Genomic DNA, 22,096 nt, shown 5'->3' on the forward strand with positions numbered 1-22,096 from the left:
GATGATTTGAGACAGCGGCGTCAGATTATCCTCAGGAACTGCTGCAACCTGTTACCACGCGTTACGATTAATGGCACGTGTTGCAGAAGAATTATCAGGAACCATTACGCATGGTCAAGAATAATGTTCCGCATTGTTGCATGCAATTGCGTGTAACATCGCATCGTTAAGTTCTGCCACATGAATGAGGTGAATTATCTCCACACACACCCCTATATTCATCCATCAGTTGCTGAACAATTCAGATCGCTCCAGTTTTTTCCTCAAAATCCACAGCAGAAGAACTTTGTGACTTCATGCGTAGTTGGTCTCTGTGCCATGGAGTGTCGCAGAGAGGAGGAGGAGGAGACAGAGAGAGCCAGATGTGTGGCTCCACGCGATTCTCGTCTCGCTCATTTTTCCAAACATCAGGCACATGCACCAGTTGGAACACCTGCAGGAGCGTGCTGAAGGAGCATTGGAACGAGACTTTTAGCTGACTTGGCGTCACTGTCCTTCAGCATACTGTAGCAATGAAACTGAGTGCGGTGCAGCAGGGTTTAATTGTGCGCATGTCAGAGAAGAAGGCTGTCATGCTCTATTAAGGATCACCACTAACCAAGAGGGATCAATATGCTCAGTTGCGACCTCCATGACATGAGGTGAAATGAGGGCGGTGCGTGACATTCGTGGAAGATTTTTTGACAGCCAAAAACATGCGCCACGAAAATCACGAATATTACGCACTATTAAGAAACTTGTTCAGATGCATTAAGTCACATTAAGAATGTCAGGAATGTGCAAAGAATGGTGCAAATATGACATTCTTAACACGTCTTGCCTATGTGTAAACGCAACAGAATGTATGTAGTTTCTCTAAAAATAGCAATTGTAACAATGTTCATCCATGACCCAAAATACATAAACATATGAAGTGGCAAATGTCAGCCCTCCACAGTTAGTGTGTGTTGAATATTGCACGCACGTATGCACAGTGTTTTTTTGTTTTTGTTTTTGTTTTTAAATTTGCTATAATAGGTGCTTTTAATTTGACAGATACAATGGCGGAAGACATTTAAAGCACTACACCTTTGACTTATGGCTCCAAAATGACACTTAAGTCAGTCATGGGAACAGCAACATAACACTTAACTAAAGTGACTAAACCAGTTGAACTTCAAAAACACAAAAAATCAATAGCACTAACAACACTGTTAAACTAACATAAACCACAACATTTAAAACCGCAAAACCCTAAATTCCCATGGTGCATTGCAGCACAACATCCATTGTTTATTTGCTAGCTATAATTGCTAATTTCTCCAAAAATATTTGTCCTATCAACTTTCTGTTTTTGCAGCATTCACCCTTGACCTAAAATACATAAGCATACCAAACTGCAAATGTCAGCTCTCCCCGTTTTTTACGTGATCAAAGCCATACACACCTAAGCACGCGCCCACACACACACACACATTCTACTTGGCTATTATAATATAGATACCAAACAGCAAATGTCAGTTGCTGTCCCCAGTTTCACCATGATCGAAGTTAAAATGGATGCACACACAACTGCTGTAAGCAGGTGCTTCTAATTTGACAAAAAGAAGACAGTGCCTGAAGACATTAAAACCACTTAACATTTCACTCATGGTACCAACATGACTTAACTCACTCATGGTAAGAGCAGCATAACACTTAACTAAATTGACTAAACCAATTCACAATAAAACACTAACAACACTGTTAAACTAACATGAGCCACAATAACATTTAAAACCTAAAAACCTAGATCTCCCATGGTGCATTGTAGCACAGTATCCATTGTTTACTGGTTAGCTTAAATAGCTAATTTCTCCAATTAGCCTACCAAATGCCAAATTTCAGCTCTGCTCGGTTTTTGCATAATCGAAGCTATACGCATGCAGGCACACAGAGGGCACTTGGCTATTATAATATAGATATGATGCAGATGTCGTATTTTGTTATTTTGTTATAACGCAACTGATCTTGTTTATTTCGTGCATTGTGAATGGAGTTCTTGAGTGACAGAGAAAGAAAAGCTGCTACGTGTTCTCTATATGTACATATTGTTGGGATGATTACCCTAGACACACATGCCTTAGCCAATATATTGTAATACTTTTGCTGTTGCTATCGGAGATTTGCTCATTATTTTTAGTTGCTGATGACTGAACTTCTTTGTTGCCCTGTAGGTAATCCTGGTGCAGGTAAACCCAGGTGAGGCCTTCACTATTCGACGAGAAGATGGTCAGTTTCAGTGTATCACAGGTAAGATGACTGGTTTCTTTATATACAAGTACGTATATAAAAAAAAAAAATTGAATATCGTGAAAATGTTCAGTATTTTAGTAATTTTTTTTTCTTTTGTCATGGGCTTCAGGAAGTTAAAATTTTATATATTCTAGACCCATTACGTGTTAACTAAAATATTTCAAGAAATTTTTAAATTTTTGATAATTACAGATTTCATCTTAAAAAAATAGAAAATGCTTATATTAGAGTATTTCATTAGATTTGTATAAACAAAAAAAGGATTTATAATGCAGAAATGATGACCTTCTGAAAAGTGTTTTCATTTATGCACTCGATATGCGGTTGGGGCTCCTTTGCAGGAGTTACTGCTGCTTGGCGTGGAGGTGATCAGCCTATGGCACTGCTGAGGTGTTATGGAAGTCCAGGTTGCTTTGATAGGAGGCCTCATCTTGTTTGTATTGTTGGGACTGGTGTCCCTCCTCTGGACAAAATTTCAAAATCACTGACTCTGGAAACTTCCCACTGGACTTCATGCAACTTGGATTCTCTCCACTTTTCTTCTAGAAGCCGGGACCTTAATTTCCAAATAAACTGCAATATTTTCTTTCACCTACCACTGATCAGTGGCACAGTTATTTTTCTCTTCAAAATGGTTCTGATGTTATCTCATGGTCAGGAAATGAGCTAGTGTCAACCATCCTTGAACCAGTCTGTGTGTGGTGGCTTTTGATGCATTTACTCCAGACTCAGTCATCAGTTGAGGGTCTTGAATCAGTTTTACTTGACAATCTTGTCAAGAGTGTGGTCACCCTGTTTCTTGTACAGCTTTTCCTACCACATGTTTCCCTTTCAGTCAACTTTCCTGAATATACTTTGATATAGTGCTCTGTGAACAGACAGCCCTTTCATCACTGACCTTCTGTGTCTTACCTTCCTTGTGCCTTCTGGACAACTGTCAAGTCATGAGTCTTTCCCCTGATTGCAGTTTTGTGTCCTGAATGAGACTGACAGATTCATGGTGTTTCTGCTGCATAGTGATGTGAAATTAAATATTGTAATATTTTTTGATGCACATTTTCAATGATTTTTTTTTTTTTTTTTTTAAAGAACTGTAGGTCACACTAATGAAAATAAAAAAAAAATTAGAAAATGCTTGAAACATTTTAGTTTATGTAATGAGTCTAGTATATATAAATTTTTCACTTACTTAAATGCATGACAAAAAAATACTCAAATTTCCCCCCAATATTATTATTTTTTTTTAATATGCCTGTGTATATTAATATTTTATGGTGGAGTTCTGGGTTTGAATTGACACTTTCTAATATTAAAGTCTCATAAGGTTACATTCTGAAATTCAGAATTCTGTCATACTCCACACTACTGAAAAATTTTCCATTGGATTTATGATCACACACAGTTGAGGGCATACGTTCACCTACACCTAGCACATTAGACTTTTCTTGTTAACTATTACAGTGTCTACGTTATTTCCATGTTTTTTTTAATGGTAAAACCATAGACAATTTTAGTTTTTTATTCACTGATTTATTTATTTATTCACAGAGTTGTAGTCTTACACACCTCTCTGCAGCTTCTCTCCCCCTGCATCCACTCATTACCCCATCCCCGTAGAGACGGTGCCTGCTCCCAGACCACCAATAACCAGCAAAAATCTATTTAAGCATAAAAATTCAAAAAGAAAAAATAATATAGCACCTTCAACTGCACCACAGACTAAAACAGTTAAATGTGGTCTATTAAACATTAGGTCTCTCTCTTCTAAGTCCCTGTTAGTAAATGATATAATAATTGATCAACATATTGATTTATTCTGCCTTACAGAAACCTGGTTACAGCAGGATGAATATGTTAGTTTAAATGAGTCAACACTCCCGAGTCACACTAACTGCCAGAACGCTCGTAGCACTGGCCGAGGCGGAGGATTAGCAGCAATCTTCCATTCCAGCTTATTAATTAATCAAAAACCCAGACAGAGCTTTAATTCATTTGAAAGCTTGACTCTTAGTCTTGTCCATCCAAATTGGAAGTCCCAAAAACCAGTTTTATTTGTTGTTATCTATCGTCCTCCTGGTCATTACTGTGAGTTTCTCTGTGAATTTTCAGAACTTTTGTCTGACTTAGTGCTTAGCTCAGATAAGATAATTATAGTGGGCGATTTTAACATGCACACAGATGCTGAGAATGACAGCCTCAACACTGCATTTAATCTATTATTAGACTCAATTGGCTTTGCTCAAAATGTAAATGAGTCCACCCACCACTTTAATCATATCTTAGATCTTGTTCTGACTTATGGTATGGAAATTGAAGACTTAACAGTATTCCCTGAAAAATCCCTTCTGTCTGATCATTTCTTAATAACATTTACATTTACTCTGATGGACTACCCAGCAGTGGGGAATAAGTTTCATTACACTAGACGTCTTTCAGAAAGCACTGTAACTACGTTTAAGGATATGTTTCCTTCTTTATGTTCCCTAATGCCATATACCAACACAGTGCAGAGTAGCTACCTAAACTCTGTAAGTGAGATAGAGTATCTCGTCAATAGTTTTACATCCTCATTGAAGACAACTTTGGATGCTGTAGCTCCTCTGAAAAAGAGAGCTTTAAATCAGAAGTGCCTGACTCCGTGGTATAACTCACAAACTCGCAGCTTAAAGCAGATAACCCGTAAGTTGGAGAGGAAATGGCGTCTCACTAATTTAGAAGATCTTCACTTAGCCTGGAAAAAGAGTCTGTTGCTCTATAAAAAAGCCCTCCGTAAAGCTAGGACATCTTACTACTCATCACTAATTGAAGAAAATAAGAACAACCCTAGGTTTCTTTTCAGCACTGTAGCCAGGCTGACAGAGTCAGAGCTCTATTGAGCCGAGTATTCCTTTAACTTTAACTAGTAATGACTTCATGACTTTCTTTGCTAACAAAATTTTAACTATTAGAGAAAAAATTACTCATAACCATCCCAAAGACGTATCGTTATCTTTGGCTGCTTTCAGTGATGCCGGTATTTGGTTAGACTCTTTCTCTCCGATTGTTCTGTCTGAGTTATTTTCATTAGTTACTTCATCCAAACCATCAACATGTCTATTAGACCCCATTCCTACCAGGCTGCTCAAGGAAGCCCTACCATTATTTAATGCTTCGATCTTAAATATGATCAATCTATCTTTATTAGTTGGCTATGTACCACAGGCTTTTAAGGTGGCAGTAATTAAACCATTACTTAAAAAGCCATCACTTGACCCAGCTATCTTAGCTAATTATAGGCCAATCTCCAACCTTCCTTTTCTCTCAAAAATTCTTGAAAGGGTAGTTGTAAAACAGCTAACTGATCATCTGCAGAGGAATGGTCTATTTGAAGAGTTTCAGTCAGGTTTTAGAATTCATCATAGTACAGAAACGGCATTAGTGAAGGTTACAAATGATCTTCTTATGGCCTCAGACAGTGGACTCATCTCTGTGCTTGTTCTGTTAGACCTCAGTGCTGCTTTTGATACTGCTGACCATAAAATTTTATTATAGAGATTAGAGCATGCCATAGGTATTAAAGGCACTGCGCTGCGGTGGTTTGAATCATATTTATCTAATAGATTACAATTTGTTCATGTAAATGGGGAATCTTCTTCACAGACTAAGGTTAATTATGGAGTTCCACAAGGTTCTGTGCTAGGACCAATTTTATTCACTTTATACATGCTTCCCTTAGGCAGTATTATTAGACGGCATTGCTTAAATTTTCATTGTTACGCAGATGATACCCAGCTTTATCTATCCATGAAGCCAGAGGACACACACCAATTAGCTAAACTGCAGGATTGTCTTACAGACATAAGGACATGGATGACCTCTAATTTCCTGCTTTTAAACTCAGATAAAACTGAAGTTATTGTACTTGGCCTCACAAATCTTAGAAACATGGTGTCTAACCAGATCCTTACTCTGGATGGCATTACCCTGACCTCTAGTAATACTGTGAGAAATCTTGGAGTCATTTTTGATCAGGATATGTCATTCAAAGCGCATATTAAACAAATATGTAAGACTGCTTTTTTGCATTTACACAATATCTCTAAAATTAGAAAGGTCTTGTCTCAGAGTGATGCTGAAAAACTAATTCATGCATTTATTTCCTCTAGGCTGGACTATTGTAATTCATTATTATCAGGTTGTCCTAAAAGTTCCCTGAAAAGCCTTAAGTTAATTCAAAATGCTGCAGCTAGAGTACTGACAGGGACTAGAAGGAGAGAGCATATCTCACCCATATTGGCCTCTCTTCATTGGCTTCCTGTTATTTCTAGAATAGAATTTAAAATTCTTCTTCTTACTTATAAGGTTTTGAATAATCAGGTCCCTTCTTATCTTAGGGACCTCATAGTACCATATCACCCCAATAGAGCACTTCGCTCTCAGACTGCAGGCTTACTTGTAGTTCCTAGGGTTTGTAAGAGTAGAATGGGAGGCAGAGCCTTCAGCTTTCAGGCTCCTCTCCTGTGGAACCAGCTCCCAATTCGGATCAGGGAGACAGACACCCTCTCTACTTTTAAGATTAGGCTTAAAACTTTCCTTTTTGCTAAAGCTTATAGTTAGGGCTGGATCAGGTGACCCTGAACCATCCCTTAGTTATGCTGCTATAGACAGACTGCTGGGGGGTTCCCATGATGCACTGTTTCTTTCTCTTTTTGCTCTGTATGCACCACTCTGCATTTAATCATTAGTGATTGATTTCTGCTCCCCTCCACAGCATGTCTTTTTCCTGGTTCTCTCTCTCAGCCCCAACCAGTCCCAGCAGAAGACTGCCCCTCCCTGAGCCTGGTTCTGCTGGAGGTTTCTTCCTGTTAAAAGGGAGTTTTTCCTTCCCACTGTCGCCAAGTGCTTGCTCACAGGGGGTCGTTTTGACCGTTGGGGTTTTTACGTAATTATTGTATGGCCTTGCCTTACAATATAAAGCGCCTTGGGGCAACTGTTTGTTGTGATTTGGCGCTATATAAATAAAATTGAATTGAATTGATTTCTATTGGGTCAGTTTTGCATACATAGAGATGAATATTTAAATGCCACAGATGGTTGCAGAACATCCCAGAAAAAGGTGGTACTATGGTGCTATAAACTGTTATGGTGGTCACAAAGAAAATAAACATTCACAGTTTGTTTGTACAGTTTGGTGAACTTGATAAGACTTTATTCTCAAAAATTTTAAATCATGCATAAATATTAAAATTTTACCTAGGAAAATAGGCACCAAAACATTTTCTTAACCCACAACAAAAACAAAACCTTCAAACCCGACTTTGTATTTGGGATTTAAAACAGTTTTAAACCACATGAATTTGTTCTGTCTGTGATGGTCTGTCCCTCCAAGGGAGATTGTGAGAAAAACCAATCATACCGTGCATCTGGAAAGTATTCACAGCTCTTCGCTTTTTCCACGTTATATTTTACAGCCTTATTCCAAAATGGAGTAACTTCATCTTTTCCCTCAAAATTCTACTCACAACATTCCATAATGACAACGTGAAGGAACTTTTTTTTTTTTTTTTGTCAAAACAGAGAAAGACAGAGAAATGTTGCCGCTTGCTGCACCTGTAATTACTTTCTGCTGGAAGACCACAGAGCTGTGCTGTCTGCAGAATTTAAGCCTTGTTTTTAAAGTTTGTTCTCCAAGCTGGACAGTGTCCACTCACTCCATAAAATTTTGGCGGTGATCCAGATTCGGATCTTGATCCTGTATCAAGATTCACTTTGTATAGGTTTTGAAGGATTATGTCAAAACTACTTCATGGATTCTTACTCAATTGTTACCACAAATGCACATTATGCCATGGAAAACTCCATGACATTTTGGAGGTGATCTGGTTTCTGGATCAAGATTTCTCTTTATGTAGGCTTTGAAGGATTACTTCAAAACTACTTCACGGATTCTCACCAAATTTGCACCACAGATGGATATTAGGGCATGGAAGACTCCACTGAATTTTGGAGGGTGATTTTTAAAGATTATGTCTCTCACAGTGGACATGCACCTAAAATGAAAATTTCAGACCCCTCCATGATTTCTAAGTGGAAGAACTTGCAAAATCGCAGGGTGTTCAAATACTTATTTTCCCCACTGTGTGTGTATGTATGTATGTATGTATGTATGTATGTATATATATAAAATGCACCATGTGTGTTTCTCTTCGATGAGACATGATGGAAGTGTCTTACCATAGTGCTTTGCACATAAGTAAACAAGTTTATCCGTGTGTGGGTTTTTTCTTGCTCATGGACTATGACCAAATAGGCAGCAGGATGAGGGGTTGGATCAGCCACCCAACCCCCTTAGAGAGTAAAAGTCCACTTTTGAAGAAATTAGGACATCTGATGATTAACCCCCCCCCCCCCGTACCGTCTGTACATCCAAAATGAGAGAGAGAGAGAGAGAGAGACACTTGTACCTCAAAGTGATACTTCAGTGAAAGTACAAGTATCTTACCATAAAATGTCTTTGGAAAAAGTTAGTCTCCTTTAAAAATATTACTTGAGTTAAAGTCTTAAAGTATCTGACATTTACTGTATTTCAGTATCAAAACTAAATTTCTCATATAAAATGTACTTTAAGTAAAAGTATTGTGTAAAAGTAAAATCCAAAATGAGTGGAGAGTGAAATAGTGACAGATAAGAAAGCCACACAATTTACATTGTGTGAAATGTAAATAAAAACAGAATACAATGATTTGCAAATCCTCTTCAACCTATATTCAATTGAATACACCACAAAGACAAGATATTTAATGTTCAAACTGATAAACTTTTGTTTTTGTGCAAATATTTGCTCATTTTGAAATGGATGCCTGCAACACGTTTCTGAAAAGCTGGGACAGTGGTATGTTTACCACCGTGTTACATCACCTTTCCTTCTAACAACACTCAATAAGGGACTTACTTTTTTTTCTCTTTTACTTGCTATGTGCCAAGTGGATGTTATGCTAACTACATGGCAAGTGACGTCTGGTGCTAAGCGTAGAGCCCTGAATTTGTGGTGTCACACAGCTGAAATCCGACACAAATTTTTGTGTGTTCACTGCATGTCATGCTTTCAGTAACAAAAATGTACACATCCACACACATCACTGTGAGGATTAGCAGAAAACAGAAAGTCCTTTCAGAAATCTGGAAATTATGAACCTTAAAAGCAAAATAGAAAAGACCCTTTTACTCAGCACCAAGTGAGCATTTACTCCACAGAAAACTGGACTCATCAGTTTTATCTCCTTCTTTCTTGATCACTCCGCTGACTCAGCCCTGCTCTGGTGGGATCAGAGTCTCACCAGCAGGGCAAACCTGAGCACAGATTGTTCACACTCGTCAAGGAAACTTGACTTTGCAGGTATAAAATCCTGGGCCACGGTCCAGACTGCATAGTGTGTGTATGACTAAAGTCCTACTCTTTTGGACTCTGCAGTGCCCTCTGCTGTGGACTTGTGACTTATTTGTGGTTTGCTTTTTTAAATTTCAGATAAATATGTTTTGATGTATTGTGGAAAAGACTGTCTGGGTATGTCTCATGGTGTGCTGTTGAAGGTTGATTCTCCCCTTTAAACACCATTGTAGAGCACCATAATCTGGTCTGCTGATCGACCAGTCTATGTAACCCCGAGAATTTAATTTTACCAGTTTTATGTGCTGCGTACGGGATATATTTAACTGAATTATGTATAACTATATCAGTAATTACTTATTACTTTATTTTGATTTGAGTAGGATGCAGAGTTAAACAGAACAGGCTGGTCACCACTTGCCTACACTCTGATATCCCTACTAAAGGTGCCTTGACACTTGCACAAATTTAACCCCCGTACTGCACTGCAGTGCATCATGCCAATGCGATCCGCTGTGTTCCGCAGGATGCTGCACTTTGTGCCGCTGGATGCTGCATTATATAAAATAATTGTTTTGTAGCAAATTAATCATTTGTTCTCAGAATTTGACTGATGAAACCACCTCTAATCGCTTCCGGAATCAGAGGAATTTTCTACAGTTGCAGCTTTTTCACACATTCTCGTGCGCTTCATGATGTGGAGAATGCTTTTGGAATCGTATTATTTGTAATAGTTATATTTTAATAGATGATTTGGTAAAACAGTTGCATTTTCATTTCTTCTTAAAGGCATCTGTAAAATTATGTTTATGATAGATTTATCATCTCGTAATCGTTCAGATTAGCTGCGCTGCTCTGACGCAATGACTCTCACTGACAGTGTTTTTGAATCGTTGGTGCATTGTTAACATGAAGTTCGACTGTGTGCCAGAGATTTCGAAAATTTCGAAATTTTCTTTGCACAATTGCATGAAGCCGTGCACAGTTTACAGTGGTTGACAGTGAGTTTACTATGAGTTAACTCTCTAGCATGGCAGATTGCGTGCCAGTGCGCAGATCAGATTTGTGCAATTGTCAAGGTACCTTAAGAATACACCAGTATATGTTACTTTGCTATAATAATGCTAATATTTCTGGGCTGTAGCCTTTGACCATGGCTTGTGGCATGCATCAACAACAGCAGGAAAGTAGATGTTGGCAACAAGCCTCAGGCATCTAGTTTTAAATGACACCAGTCTTTGATGTTAATTGATGCTGCCCTAGAAGAAAGCTATCATGCAGCTTGCTTAACGGGGGCTTCTCTCCAAATTTTGAATTCCCATTTGAAACTGACATACATACATAGTTCCTCCATTGGAGGAGAAACAAAGACGAGAGGTGCCACATAGATCATTGTGACTGCTACTAACTGGCTTGTCACAGGGTGCACTCATCTCTGTGACGTGAATGGTCGTATGACTCATCCCTTTTGGTGCAAGGAAGGACAAAGAACACTGTGTATCGGTGCATTGTGGGCATGCATTCATGTATGCACATGTGGTTGGTTGGTTTTTTGTGAGGTAAAAGCAGTAGAGTATTCCTGTTTTCTGCTGTGCAAATGTGTGCTTTCACCTTTAACGTTAATATGTAGAGACCTGTTAAGGTTAACCCTAAAGGCCCCTTGACACTTGCACGACTTTAAACAGTAAACTTGTCGTTAACAGGTGTAGACTGAATGCCGGTGTCGCTGACTGAACGGTCCCCCGATGGTGCGGTTCATGGATTAACACCTAGTTTCTTCTTCAAACTGCACTCCAGTCATCTGTCTCAGCAACAGATATCTGAAGCTTTTGTACAACAATCATTTCCACATAAATTCAGCATTACTTCATCATAAAAGGTGGTGGAAGCGATCAGAGCGCCGTGGGTAAACGAGCTGCTAACTGATGCGTTCACTGCGCGTCGGTTATTTCAAAGCATCACGGAATTTTGTTGTGTTTCTGCTTAAAACAGCTTCGTTTCTGTTTAAAACTGACTTTAGAATGATGTAAGAGGTTTTACCTTTATCATCTGATGGTTAATTCCCATTCCTCCATTTGATTTCTTTGGGTTAAGAGACTCCGTCTCAGTCATGCTGCTGTGGTCCGAAATGATGCATGCGCAGATGCAAAAGGCGGACCGATTTTTAGGGGCGGACCGCTCGGTCTGCGACACCGGCGCATGCAATTGTGCAAAGAGAATTTTGAAATGTTCAAAAAAATCTTTCACACATAAATGTCTTGCAACAAACGTGAAGTGGTAGTGAACGTTGCGTGATCTACTTGCCAACACTACTTGCAGCTCGTCAAGTCGAGTAAAGAAGTGAACAGAGGTAGCGATTGCGTCAGCGTACCTCATCAGAGTACAGCTCGTCTGAACCATTATATCAAGATGTTAAATCTATCATAATCATACTTTTACAGCTGCACACAAGAAGGAAATAACTGTTTTACCAAACCATGGCAATGTAAACATGAGAAATAATTACCTTTTTAGATGCTTCCAAATGCTTTTTCCACCTTGCTCATTGTGTGCACGCGAGAAAAGCAGCAACTGGAGCGCTCCTCTGTGATTCCGGACGCAATTACAGCCGTTTTCAACAGCTAACTCGGACAGAAAATGATTACTCTAATACAAAATAATTATTTTATATATGCAGGGTCCAGCGCACAATGCGTGGCAGCCAGTGGAACTCAGGGAACACAGCGGGTGGGATTGTCATGACAATGTGCGTGGATCAAAGTCGTGCGAGTGTCAGGGCACCTTAACATGTTTTGGGGGATCTAATCACAAGTGCACATTTATAAGTCCAGCTTTGAATACATACATCGAGGATACATTGAGATCTGATTGTTCAGATGACATTTTGAGGTGGTTTGGGCCATATGATTGCCTCGGTTTTTTTTAAGCATTGTGTATGCAGAAGTGCAGGGGTGGAGGCCAAGTGGTTCGTGTGCTTGGTTTCAGTGTGAAGGGTTCCTGGTCCAAGCCCCACCCCTGCCACATTTCTCCATGTGATGTGGAGTTGCATCAGGAAGGACATCTAGCATAAAACGTGCCAAATCCACCTTGGCTCTGCTGTGGTGACCCCGAGTGAAAACAAGGGAGCAGACGAAGGGACTTGCATTGTATATGCAAATGTGTCCTGGCTGTGTTGAAGAAGTGGCTGTTTAACAGACTTCTTCTGTGTAAGTGAAAACATGTATTCATTGCCACGCCAATGTAGCTACAGACAAAATTGATTCTCAACAAACTGGAAAATTCATATTGCATTGGGATGGATTTATAAAGAAACTTTAAAAAGGTTTTATGGGAATAGTCGATTATGGCAGCAATTTCTGCGTGTAATGAAACACCACAGGAATGCTTTCAAAAAAGCTGAGGGCTTAAACAGCAATAGGTTAAGCTGCCCCATTTATGGGGAAATTGGGTTGAATGCTTGGTGACCATCTGTCTTTCTGTCTCAGTGATGATGACATGTTGGATTCAGGGCTTGAGTAGCCTCTTAACTCCACAAGGGATATCATTGCAAATGCAATAGTCACACTTACGAGCAGAATCCTTCATGAAACTCAGGGTGATGATGGCCACAGCCATGGTATGTACCCAGTTGTACATCAAGGATACAAGATGATAACGTACCCTATCATGACTATTTATAGCACCTTGTCTAAAGGCCATAGCACAAATGCCTTTGGGGTGTTCATGTCTCCACTTTGATTTTGCACACTGTGTAAATCTGAGCACATAGTAAGGCAAAGGCTGCAGTGGGTTGTATTTCCTGTTAATCATAGACATGTTTTGGGTGTAACACCAATTAGCATCATTTGTCATTGCCTTTAAGAGCCATGTTCATTGGAACATGCAGGGTTCTCTCTGGGGTTCAAAAAGTTAGTCACTGTGGCTAAATGGTGGCAGTTTGTTAGTCACATGGGAAGTTGAATAGCCACAGTGATTCAAAAAACAACAAAACAAAAAACAAAACGGTATGCTGCAGCTTAGACACATCTGTGATGTCGGTACACGCTATCGTGCTCTAGAGTCCGTAAGCTCCTCTGTTCGTCAGTCAGACTGACTGTCCCTCCTTAACACAGTCTGTGTGATAGGAATCTGTGAGATGTGGTTGGTGCAGATTAAAGTGGTCACAGGCCCCTGAGCTGCATTTCTGTGTGGACCCTTAAAACCCCATTATAATAGCAGAATGCACGTAAATAGTGTTTGATTAAATTATTTCAAGCAAGTACTTCCTAATTCACCTTATCAACAGAGCACCATTTCATCCTGAACAGCAAATCGGGCCATGTTGTGAAACATCACAGTAACGTCTTGATCCATCTTTTGTCAGTCTTCAACAAACTTAGTATAGACACAAGTTACGGCCATCATTATGGCACCGGTTTTGAAATTGGGGTGAAATTTTTGAGCTGTTCAAAAATTTCATCCGGATTCGCAAAATCAGCATTATTATGCAGCCACATAGGGGTGCTGAAAAGGGGAGAATAAGGAGAAGGAGCCCATAGAGCCCCCTAATACAATTATAATGCTGACAAAGTAATAGGAGGAGTGGCCCAGTAAGCTTTCTTTTCATGGGGTCCAAAATCCCTGGCAGCGCCCCTGTGGCCACTCACGGGTGTTCCAGGGCTTGATATAAACTAATTTGCCCCACTGGCTCACAGGGCCAGTAGAATTTAAAAGTAGGTGGCCCACAGTGTAGGAGCACTGGCCCATGGTTTTGCGAGTGAGAGTTCATGATATTCCACCTTGAAATCCCGCAAATAAAACTGCCTATATAATATAAACCAATCCAGAAAAAACATAAAATAGTCTATGGACCATAAAGTTAGAAAAAAATGTAATTTATCAGAGAGCATTCGCAAGTGTAAAAAAAAAAGTGACTCCCATAAAATTTAAAGGGCATTTTTTAGCAACCCTCAGAGTTGGCCAACTCAGTCAGAAATGTAAAATACAGATGTAGGTCCATATCAAAACTAAAAAGTATGCCTTGTCTGGATTGGAGTTATAGATCTAAAAATTGGGGGGGAAAAAAATGCTTGGCTCCTTTGCTAATGTTGTCACCGTGGGGTTTCCACAAAGGCAAGCTGGTTAGACTTTTAAACTAGCTTCAAAACAGCCAGGGTCTCCCAGGACCAAGCATATACTTTACTTTACAGCATACGATGGATAGGCCCTGCAAATTTGGCAGAAAACCTCATTCTTCTCTTGGTCATGACCAAGCCACGGCCATTTCTGTGGCCAGGTCGGGACAAAACCTCTCTTCCTCTTGTTTCTTTCATATAGCCTGTCTCTCTCCCTTAACTCATCATCACTAAGCTTCCTCTTCTGGCGAATTCCTTTAGCAAAACTCTTTCCTGGGTTTGGGTGGATGTAGTTTCAACATATTTCAATTCGAATTTCAGAGCGTTCTGTTAGATTTGCATCTTGTTCGTCTTTGTTTCTTGCAGCTTCCCACGCATTTAAAGATGCTAACAAACATTGCCAAAGATCGGTGATGGAAACGGCCAAACGCACAACATACATTTCAATATGCGTGAGATTCTGCGGGAGTATGGAGCGTTGTTAGGGATGGGTATTGATAAGATTTTACCTATTGATACCATTATCGATTCTGCATGTGTACTAAAAGTAGGCTTTACAGATTTTCTATGTCAACAACATTTTATTGAGTTTTAAAGTAACTAAATATGAAACTGTCACTGGATCCTTAAACTCTGGACCTAAATAAACTCTACATGGTGGCTTCTTGATCTCTGAATATAAATATAAATAAACAAAATCGGTAGTTTTTGTCAAAAGCATTTCCTTTCAGACATTATTGGCATGAATGTCTTTCCACATCTCTGAGCTGAACTCTTGCAGCTGGCTGTGCTTGACGTCAGCATCAGTTTAATTCATAAAGAATGCAGGACGTCTCATTTTAGGAAGAAAAAACGTTTTAGTCGATTGTAGTTTACTTTCTGTATTACAGCGTTTGGAAAGAGGTGTCATTTTATTTAAAGCAGCGATTCATTTTGAAGTTATTAATTCCGACCGGACTCTGTCTCGGCAGAGAGCCACGCAGCGTTTGGAGCTGTGCCAATGGAATGGAGGACGATTCTCTTTTCTTGACTCCCACAAGACAAGATCCCACTTAGCGACTTTAATCTGCACGAAAGTGACGCGATTGACATATTTTAGGAGTTAGGAGTTATTTTAGGAGAGTTAAGAAGCGCACTTGCCGCTTCTGAGGAGTTATTACTATTATTTCTGTTGTTGTTGCTATTATTATTATTAATAATTTATAAATTTAAAAAATTACACTTTTTAATACATTTGACTCTTTTATGACAACAAGCGCGGAGCCATTAATTATTATACAGAAAACAAATGCACACAAACATGCTGAAATGCCAACAACTAATGCTAACTTTAACATCAAAAACGCCATAGACATGCTAACGCGTTAGCATCGGCCCCGTTTTATTTATAAAATACATCAACTGTTTCAGAAGACCATAACAGGTTGGTTTAACATAAAAGGGTATATATTACTCACAGGCATATGCTCTTTAGGGTTTTAGCGGGAAAAAATTAAGATAAAGTCCAGCGACCCAGCGGATCGAACCATTGCCTCATTGGTTCACGCTTCAAAGTGTAGTCGCTCTGCAGAAGGGGTTGATTACAGACCCGCTGCAGGGTCTGCAGTTAAGGTAGAGAAATGATCATTTTCCCAACAAAGACCCTAAAAAAACAACGGCAGCTCTGAAGGAGCGATAAGGGAATCGTTAAGCTCTTTGTTTGGATCGTGTAAATGAAAATATCAAGTTTAAACACTGTTTTTAGCAGGAAATGTTCAGAATCTCTGGCACGCAGTAATTTTTTGAACTTCACGTGATCATTGCACAACCCATTCAAAAATGCTGTCAGTGCGAGTCAATGCGTCAGCACAGCACATCATTGTAATGCAATGTTAAATCTATACTAAACATAATTTTACAGATACTCAAAGGAAGGAATGGCAATGCAACTGTTTACCAAACCATTTCCATTTAAATATTATAAATAATTTCCTTTGAGAAGATTCCAAATGCGTTCTCCACGTCATGAAGTGCACGAGAAAAGCTGCTGCTGTAGAAATTTCCATTATGATTCCGGGAATGATTAGAGGTAGTTTCATCAGATACGTTCTGAGAACAAATGATTTATCCGTTATGAATTTTATATATATATATATATATATATATATATAAAACGCAGCATCCAGCAGCACAAAGCACAACATCTGGCGGAACAAAGCGGGTCACATTGGCACAACGAATTGCGCGGCAATTTATTGTGCCAATGCTCATTCCTTCTTATGAGTATCTGTAAAATTGTTTGTAATAGATTTAACATCTCATTATAATCGATCAGATGAGCTGCACTGTGATGCAGTGCGCTGACGCAATGACTCGCACTCATGCAGTGCTTTTTAATTGTTTGCGCAATGTTGACATGAAGTTCACGTAATTAATGCGCGACAAAGATTTTGAACATTTCAAAATTTTCTTTGTGCACTTGCACAAAGCCACGCACAGTTTACAATTGTTTACAATGGTTTGCAATGTGTTTACTGCACAGCCGAGTTCGTGCAAGTGCGCAAGATTTGTACAAGTGTCAAGGGGCCTTAGAAATGACAATTTCAAGCTGAAAATTTTTTTAATGATGGAGAATTGCTGTCATTAAGTGATCCAGTATTATACACACAAAACAAAACTATGCTTTATGTATTTTTCAGGGTGCAATATGCAATTTTTCTTTATGACTGCTTTTCTAATTATTTGTTTTGTTTTATTTTATTTATTTTTTTTTACAAATTGGAGCCCTTTTTTAATGACCACTTTTGTAGAGCTGACTCTGTACTGGCGGTGACCTTTGGTGATGGAGGAGCACTTTAAAGCTCCTTCATGATACTGTTGTTAATTGAACGTTTATCCCTTTCCCCGACCTGGTGGATTCCGAAGTCTCCAGTTAGCTTTGGTGTGCTGTCGATAAAATTCAATATATGATTCTTGAAGAGAATTACGTGAGAAACATAAAAAAATGGACAAAAACGTAAAACATTTCGGGACTATTTGCCCCTTGAATAACAATTAATGGTTTCCCTTAAACAAATATTAAGGAAGAGGAAAACAAAATTTCTGGACTATTTATAGGATGAAAACACATATACTGGGACCGTAGCATCTCAAGGTCATAGTGGATTAATGAATGTGCTACCAAGATCTCACTGGTTCCAAGATCGTAGTTGTTCTGTGACTGTATTAGTTCCAAGACTGTATTGGCTCTGAGATCGCTGGTTCCGGGGTCATTTTTTTTCCGAGGACTCTTGGAACCCTTTATCTCTGTTAATGTCATGTCTTCTGTATCCTATCAGACAACCCTCACTACTGTACCTGGACCATCTTGTTGTGGCAGGCCTTGTCATGGTAATCACTGCCTGCAAAACTGGTGAAGAAGAACGCCAGCTTAAATATATGATATTCAAGTTTTCTATTTTCAGCAATCTTTCTGTTCAAGCAGCACCGTGGCTTAGTGGTGAGCACTGTTGTTTCACAGCAACAAGTTTCTTGGAATGCTTTCCATCTGCTCTTTTCTGTGTGGAGTTTGCATGTTTCCCCTTGGGTTTCCTGCTGGTGCTCTGGCTTCCTGCCACTTCCCAAGACATGCAGGTTAGGTGAATTGGTGACTTTAACTTGGCCATAGGTGTCAGTGAGAGGGTGAATGTGTGTCTATATGTGAAGGTTTCGTCCTGTGTATGGTGTACCCAGCCTCTGATCCAATGAGTGCTGGGATAGGCTTCAGCTCCCACTGACCCTTAGTTGGAATAAGTGAGTATGGAAAATTAATGAATGAATGTTTCAGTTCATCTTCCTTTTAGTTTGAGTGAAAGGGAGGAATATGAGCACTAATTAATGCACATGTATAAGCAGAATGCACATTAAGAACTTGCATATGTAGCTTAATATTGTCATATAAATAGCATAAAAACCACTGTGCCTCCCTTTAGACTAGGTTTTTTTTTTGTCTATAGTGCATCAGTTTATGCTACCTCATGCTAACAATGCACTTGCACTATATCTGTCTAGACCTAATTTTAAGACTAGTCTACCCAGATCAAAGGAAGTACACATAATGTGGGTACTGGATGGGCAAATGACAACTGGGTTGTTTAGAAACTAACTATGACACGTGCTGTGTACTGCTTTCCACCGGGTGGTAGATGGGGCCCTTAAAGTTACCTCTTTAAATGTGTTTTTTCATCCTGATGTCTTATTGTAAAATCCCTAAAAGTATACATAGGAAGCATAGTTGTTGAAGGTGTTTGGCATGAAAGGAAATATTTCCATGAGCAACTAATGAATTAGTCAATTTAATTGTTGCAGCTCTCCTCAGAGCATACATGCAAGGAAATGGGCCAAAAACTCTAAAGTCTGGAGGCATTAAGCCTACCTAATGTAAACATGAGTAGTACCAAAACGTTGAGTGCGATAAATCTTTATCTTTTCTTTAAAAGTGTTGAATAGAATATTTAGTAAAACATGGACTGTTTGAACAATGCATGTGCATAAAGTTCCCTGAAGGCACTGACTGTGACGTATCTCCCTGCTGTAGTCTTTTTGGGCTAAACAGTTTTACTTTCCTTTTCTCACAAGTGGATTTAGTCCACTATCGTCACCACCATCCTTCTCCTACCCCCACGACTCTGGAGGATCTGATGATGTTTTAATATCAGATCCCATTCTTTTGAGTTTAATAATTTAAGACTCAACCGTTGAAGTCGATTACAGGCTTTCAGTTGGCTTATAAGAAAAAGCAGCTGCATGTAAAAAGAAATGTTTTTGTTATTTGTGATTTCATCCAAGACACTTTCTTGATGCACAAAAGCTCCTGAACATCCTTTTAAGATGCTGCAGCAAACTGAAGCAACATTCGTGTACATTTTCAGATAGGGTGCTGCATGTAAATTAGTGCAATCGCTTTCTTCCTTTCCTCACCTTTTTGTTGCCCTTTTCTTCCCCACTATTGATTTTTAAACTGGCTGACTTTTCATAACCCCATACATTTTCTTTCACCAAAAAAAAGATGTGATGTCAAAGCTCGGCACTGTATAGGAGAATACTGTTTTTGCCAGGACAATACTGTACATAGCCAATGACCCAATGAACCAGAGAACATGAATTCACACATCCAATCAATCTCTGGTTTGGTCACAGTGGCACTGCTGTTCTCTCAAGAGACCCTGGAATGTTTGGTTCCATATAATCTGCTGGCTCCTCCATTTCCTTCCTCCAAAAAACACCAGCACTCTTTAGTGCAGTCTTTAGTGAAAAATTTAGCAAGTACTAGACCAACATTCTCCAGCTGTGCTGTTCTCCCATGAGGCATTAGAATATCTGATTTCTTGAATTCTGCTGGTTCATGCAAGTTTTTGTTGCCGGGTCTCCAAAACCTCATCATCCTGGAGCAGCTGCCAACAACAGTTGAGACCCTCAAGGTACTGACATCAGTCTTATTCAATAATTGGTGAATCGACTGCATTTATATAGTGCTTTTGCATCTGAATCAGAACTTTAAAATGCTTTAAATGATGCCTCACCTTCACCCATTCACACACTGATGTCGGCGTGCTGCCATACAAGGCATTTAATTACACACCATGAGTAACTGGGGGATTAAGGACCTTGCAAGAAGAACCCTTAATGATTTTTTCCAGTTGGCAGAGATTTGTACAGAGGCTCCTCTAGGCTCAAGTCCACTGCTTAACTATTAGACCAACACCTCCCACTCAAGCCTTCCAAAAGCACACTATTCATTCTGTAATTGAATGCCTCTGTTCTCTTTTAAGATGTCGATTGTCTGTATGCCTTCATTTGCAAGCTCAAGAGAAAGGATGCAGGCTAAAGATGCCTTGACACTTGCACTCATTTTGGCTCTGCACTTTCGCACATTTTGTCGTGACGATGTGTCTTGTTCATTCCTTCTTATGAGTAGCTGTAAAATGTTTGATAGATTTAACATCTCGTTATAATTAATCAGATGAGTTGCGCTGTGATGTGGTGCGCCAGTGCAGTCACTCGCACTCATGCAGTGTTTTTAATTGTTTGCACAATGTTCACATGAAGTTCACCTAATTAATGCATGACAGAGATTTTTGAACATTTCAAAATTTTCTTTGCACATTTGCACCAAGCCACGCACAGTTTAGAATTGTTTACAATGGTTTGCGACGTGTTTACTCTCCTGCACAGCTCGTGCAAGTGCGCAAATCAAATTTGTGCAAGTGTCAGGGGGCCTTAACCCAAAGGTCTGATGAATGAATGAATGAATGAATTTATTTGGCACACAAACAATAACAAAAAACTGATACACAAGACAATTCCACAGTGACGTGTGACCAAAAGGGGGTGAGCAGAAGCAAAGCTTATTCTCATTACCAACCCCCACAGCAGGCACACAAGTGACAGTGGTAAGGAAAAACTCCCTCTGATGTATTGAGGAAGAAACCTCAAGCAGACCAGACTCTAAGGGGTGACCCTCTGCCTTGGCCTGGACACTCCATTTTGTTGCTTGTCCTAAATGGGGAAAAACAAAACCAATCACTTGTGGGGTTACTAATTGCATTTCTTCATAGTAATTGCATAAAAGAAGTACAAACAAGGAAGCAGACTGTCTACAAGATTGTTTCACCTTTGGCATAAGGTTGTCACTTTCACCTAGATCAAACATTGTGGAGTGTTATAGTACTCATATTTTGCACACTGTCAGCCCATTCGTGCATTGTTTGTGAATGTGTTGATTAGGGGTGGACCAATTATCGGCCTCATAATGTCCTCTTCCACTCGTACATTTTTAAAAAAGAGATCGCCAGTTGGCGACTTGCATGTTCCATGACGCCGCAGCGCTTTGTACAACAGCTGAGGGTTTTCAGCATTTCTCTCCGAGTAAAGAAAAAAAACTTTGTCAAAATCTTTTATTAAATAATCCACAGTTCCTCCTGTGTCCATAGCTGCTGTTATTTTCAGAAATTAAAGGGACATTCCTTCAATTCCTTCATGACACATTTTTTTGGCAGATGCGACTAATACTCCAGCGCGTTATGTAGTCCGGAAAATACAGTAATTAGATCAACATTTTTGCACTTATCTTAATTTTATAACATCTTTCACTTCAGTGTGTTTATTAACAATGTGCAGTCCAAATAACAGTCTAATAAATTGGAATGGAAATTTAAAATCAAATGGCTTAGAATCAGTTTAGCCACTAAGTTCCTGTCACGGTGTGTGCTCACGCATGCAATGCCATGTTTGTGTTTTCTCCTCACCTTACCTGCTTGCTGATGTTTTATGTCTTTTGCTGTCTCTTTATTCTTCTTCATGCCAGCTACTATTCCTTCTGCAG

General features: G+C 39.4%; 1 protein-coding gene across 1 annotated transcript in view; it reads left to right on the forward strand.

Moving 5' to 3' along the window:
* The window catches only part of fndc3a (fibronectin type III domain containing 3A), a 250,225-nt gene that overhangs the window by 90,343 nt on the left and 137,786 nt on the right, over nucleotides 1-22,096 (forward strand). Inside the window, 1 exon segment of the mRNA XM_034168451.1 lies at nucleotides 2,196-2,271. Within this exon segment, the coding sequence (XP_034024342.1) occupies nucleotides 2,196-2,271 (76 nt within the window).

The sequence above is a fragment of the Thalassophryne amazonica genome, chromosome 4 (assembly GCF_902500255.1).
Source record: "Thalassophryne amazonica chromosome 4, fThaAma1.1, whole genome shotgun sequence".
NCBI classification, from domain to species: Eukaryota; Metazoa; Chordata; class Actinopteri; order Batrachoidiformes; family Batrachoididae; genus Thalassophryne; species Thalassophryne amazonica.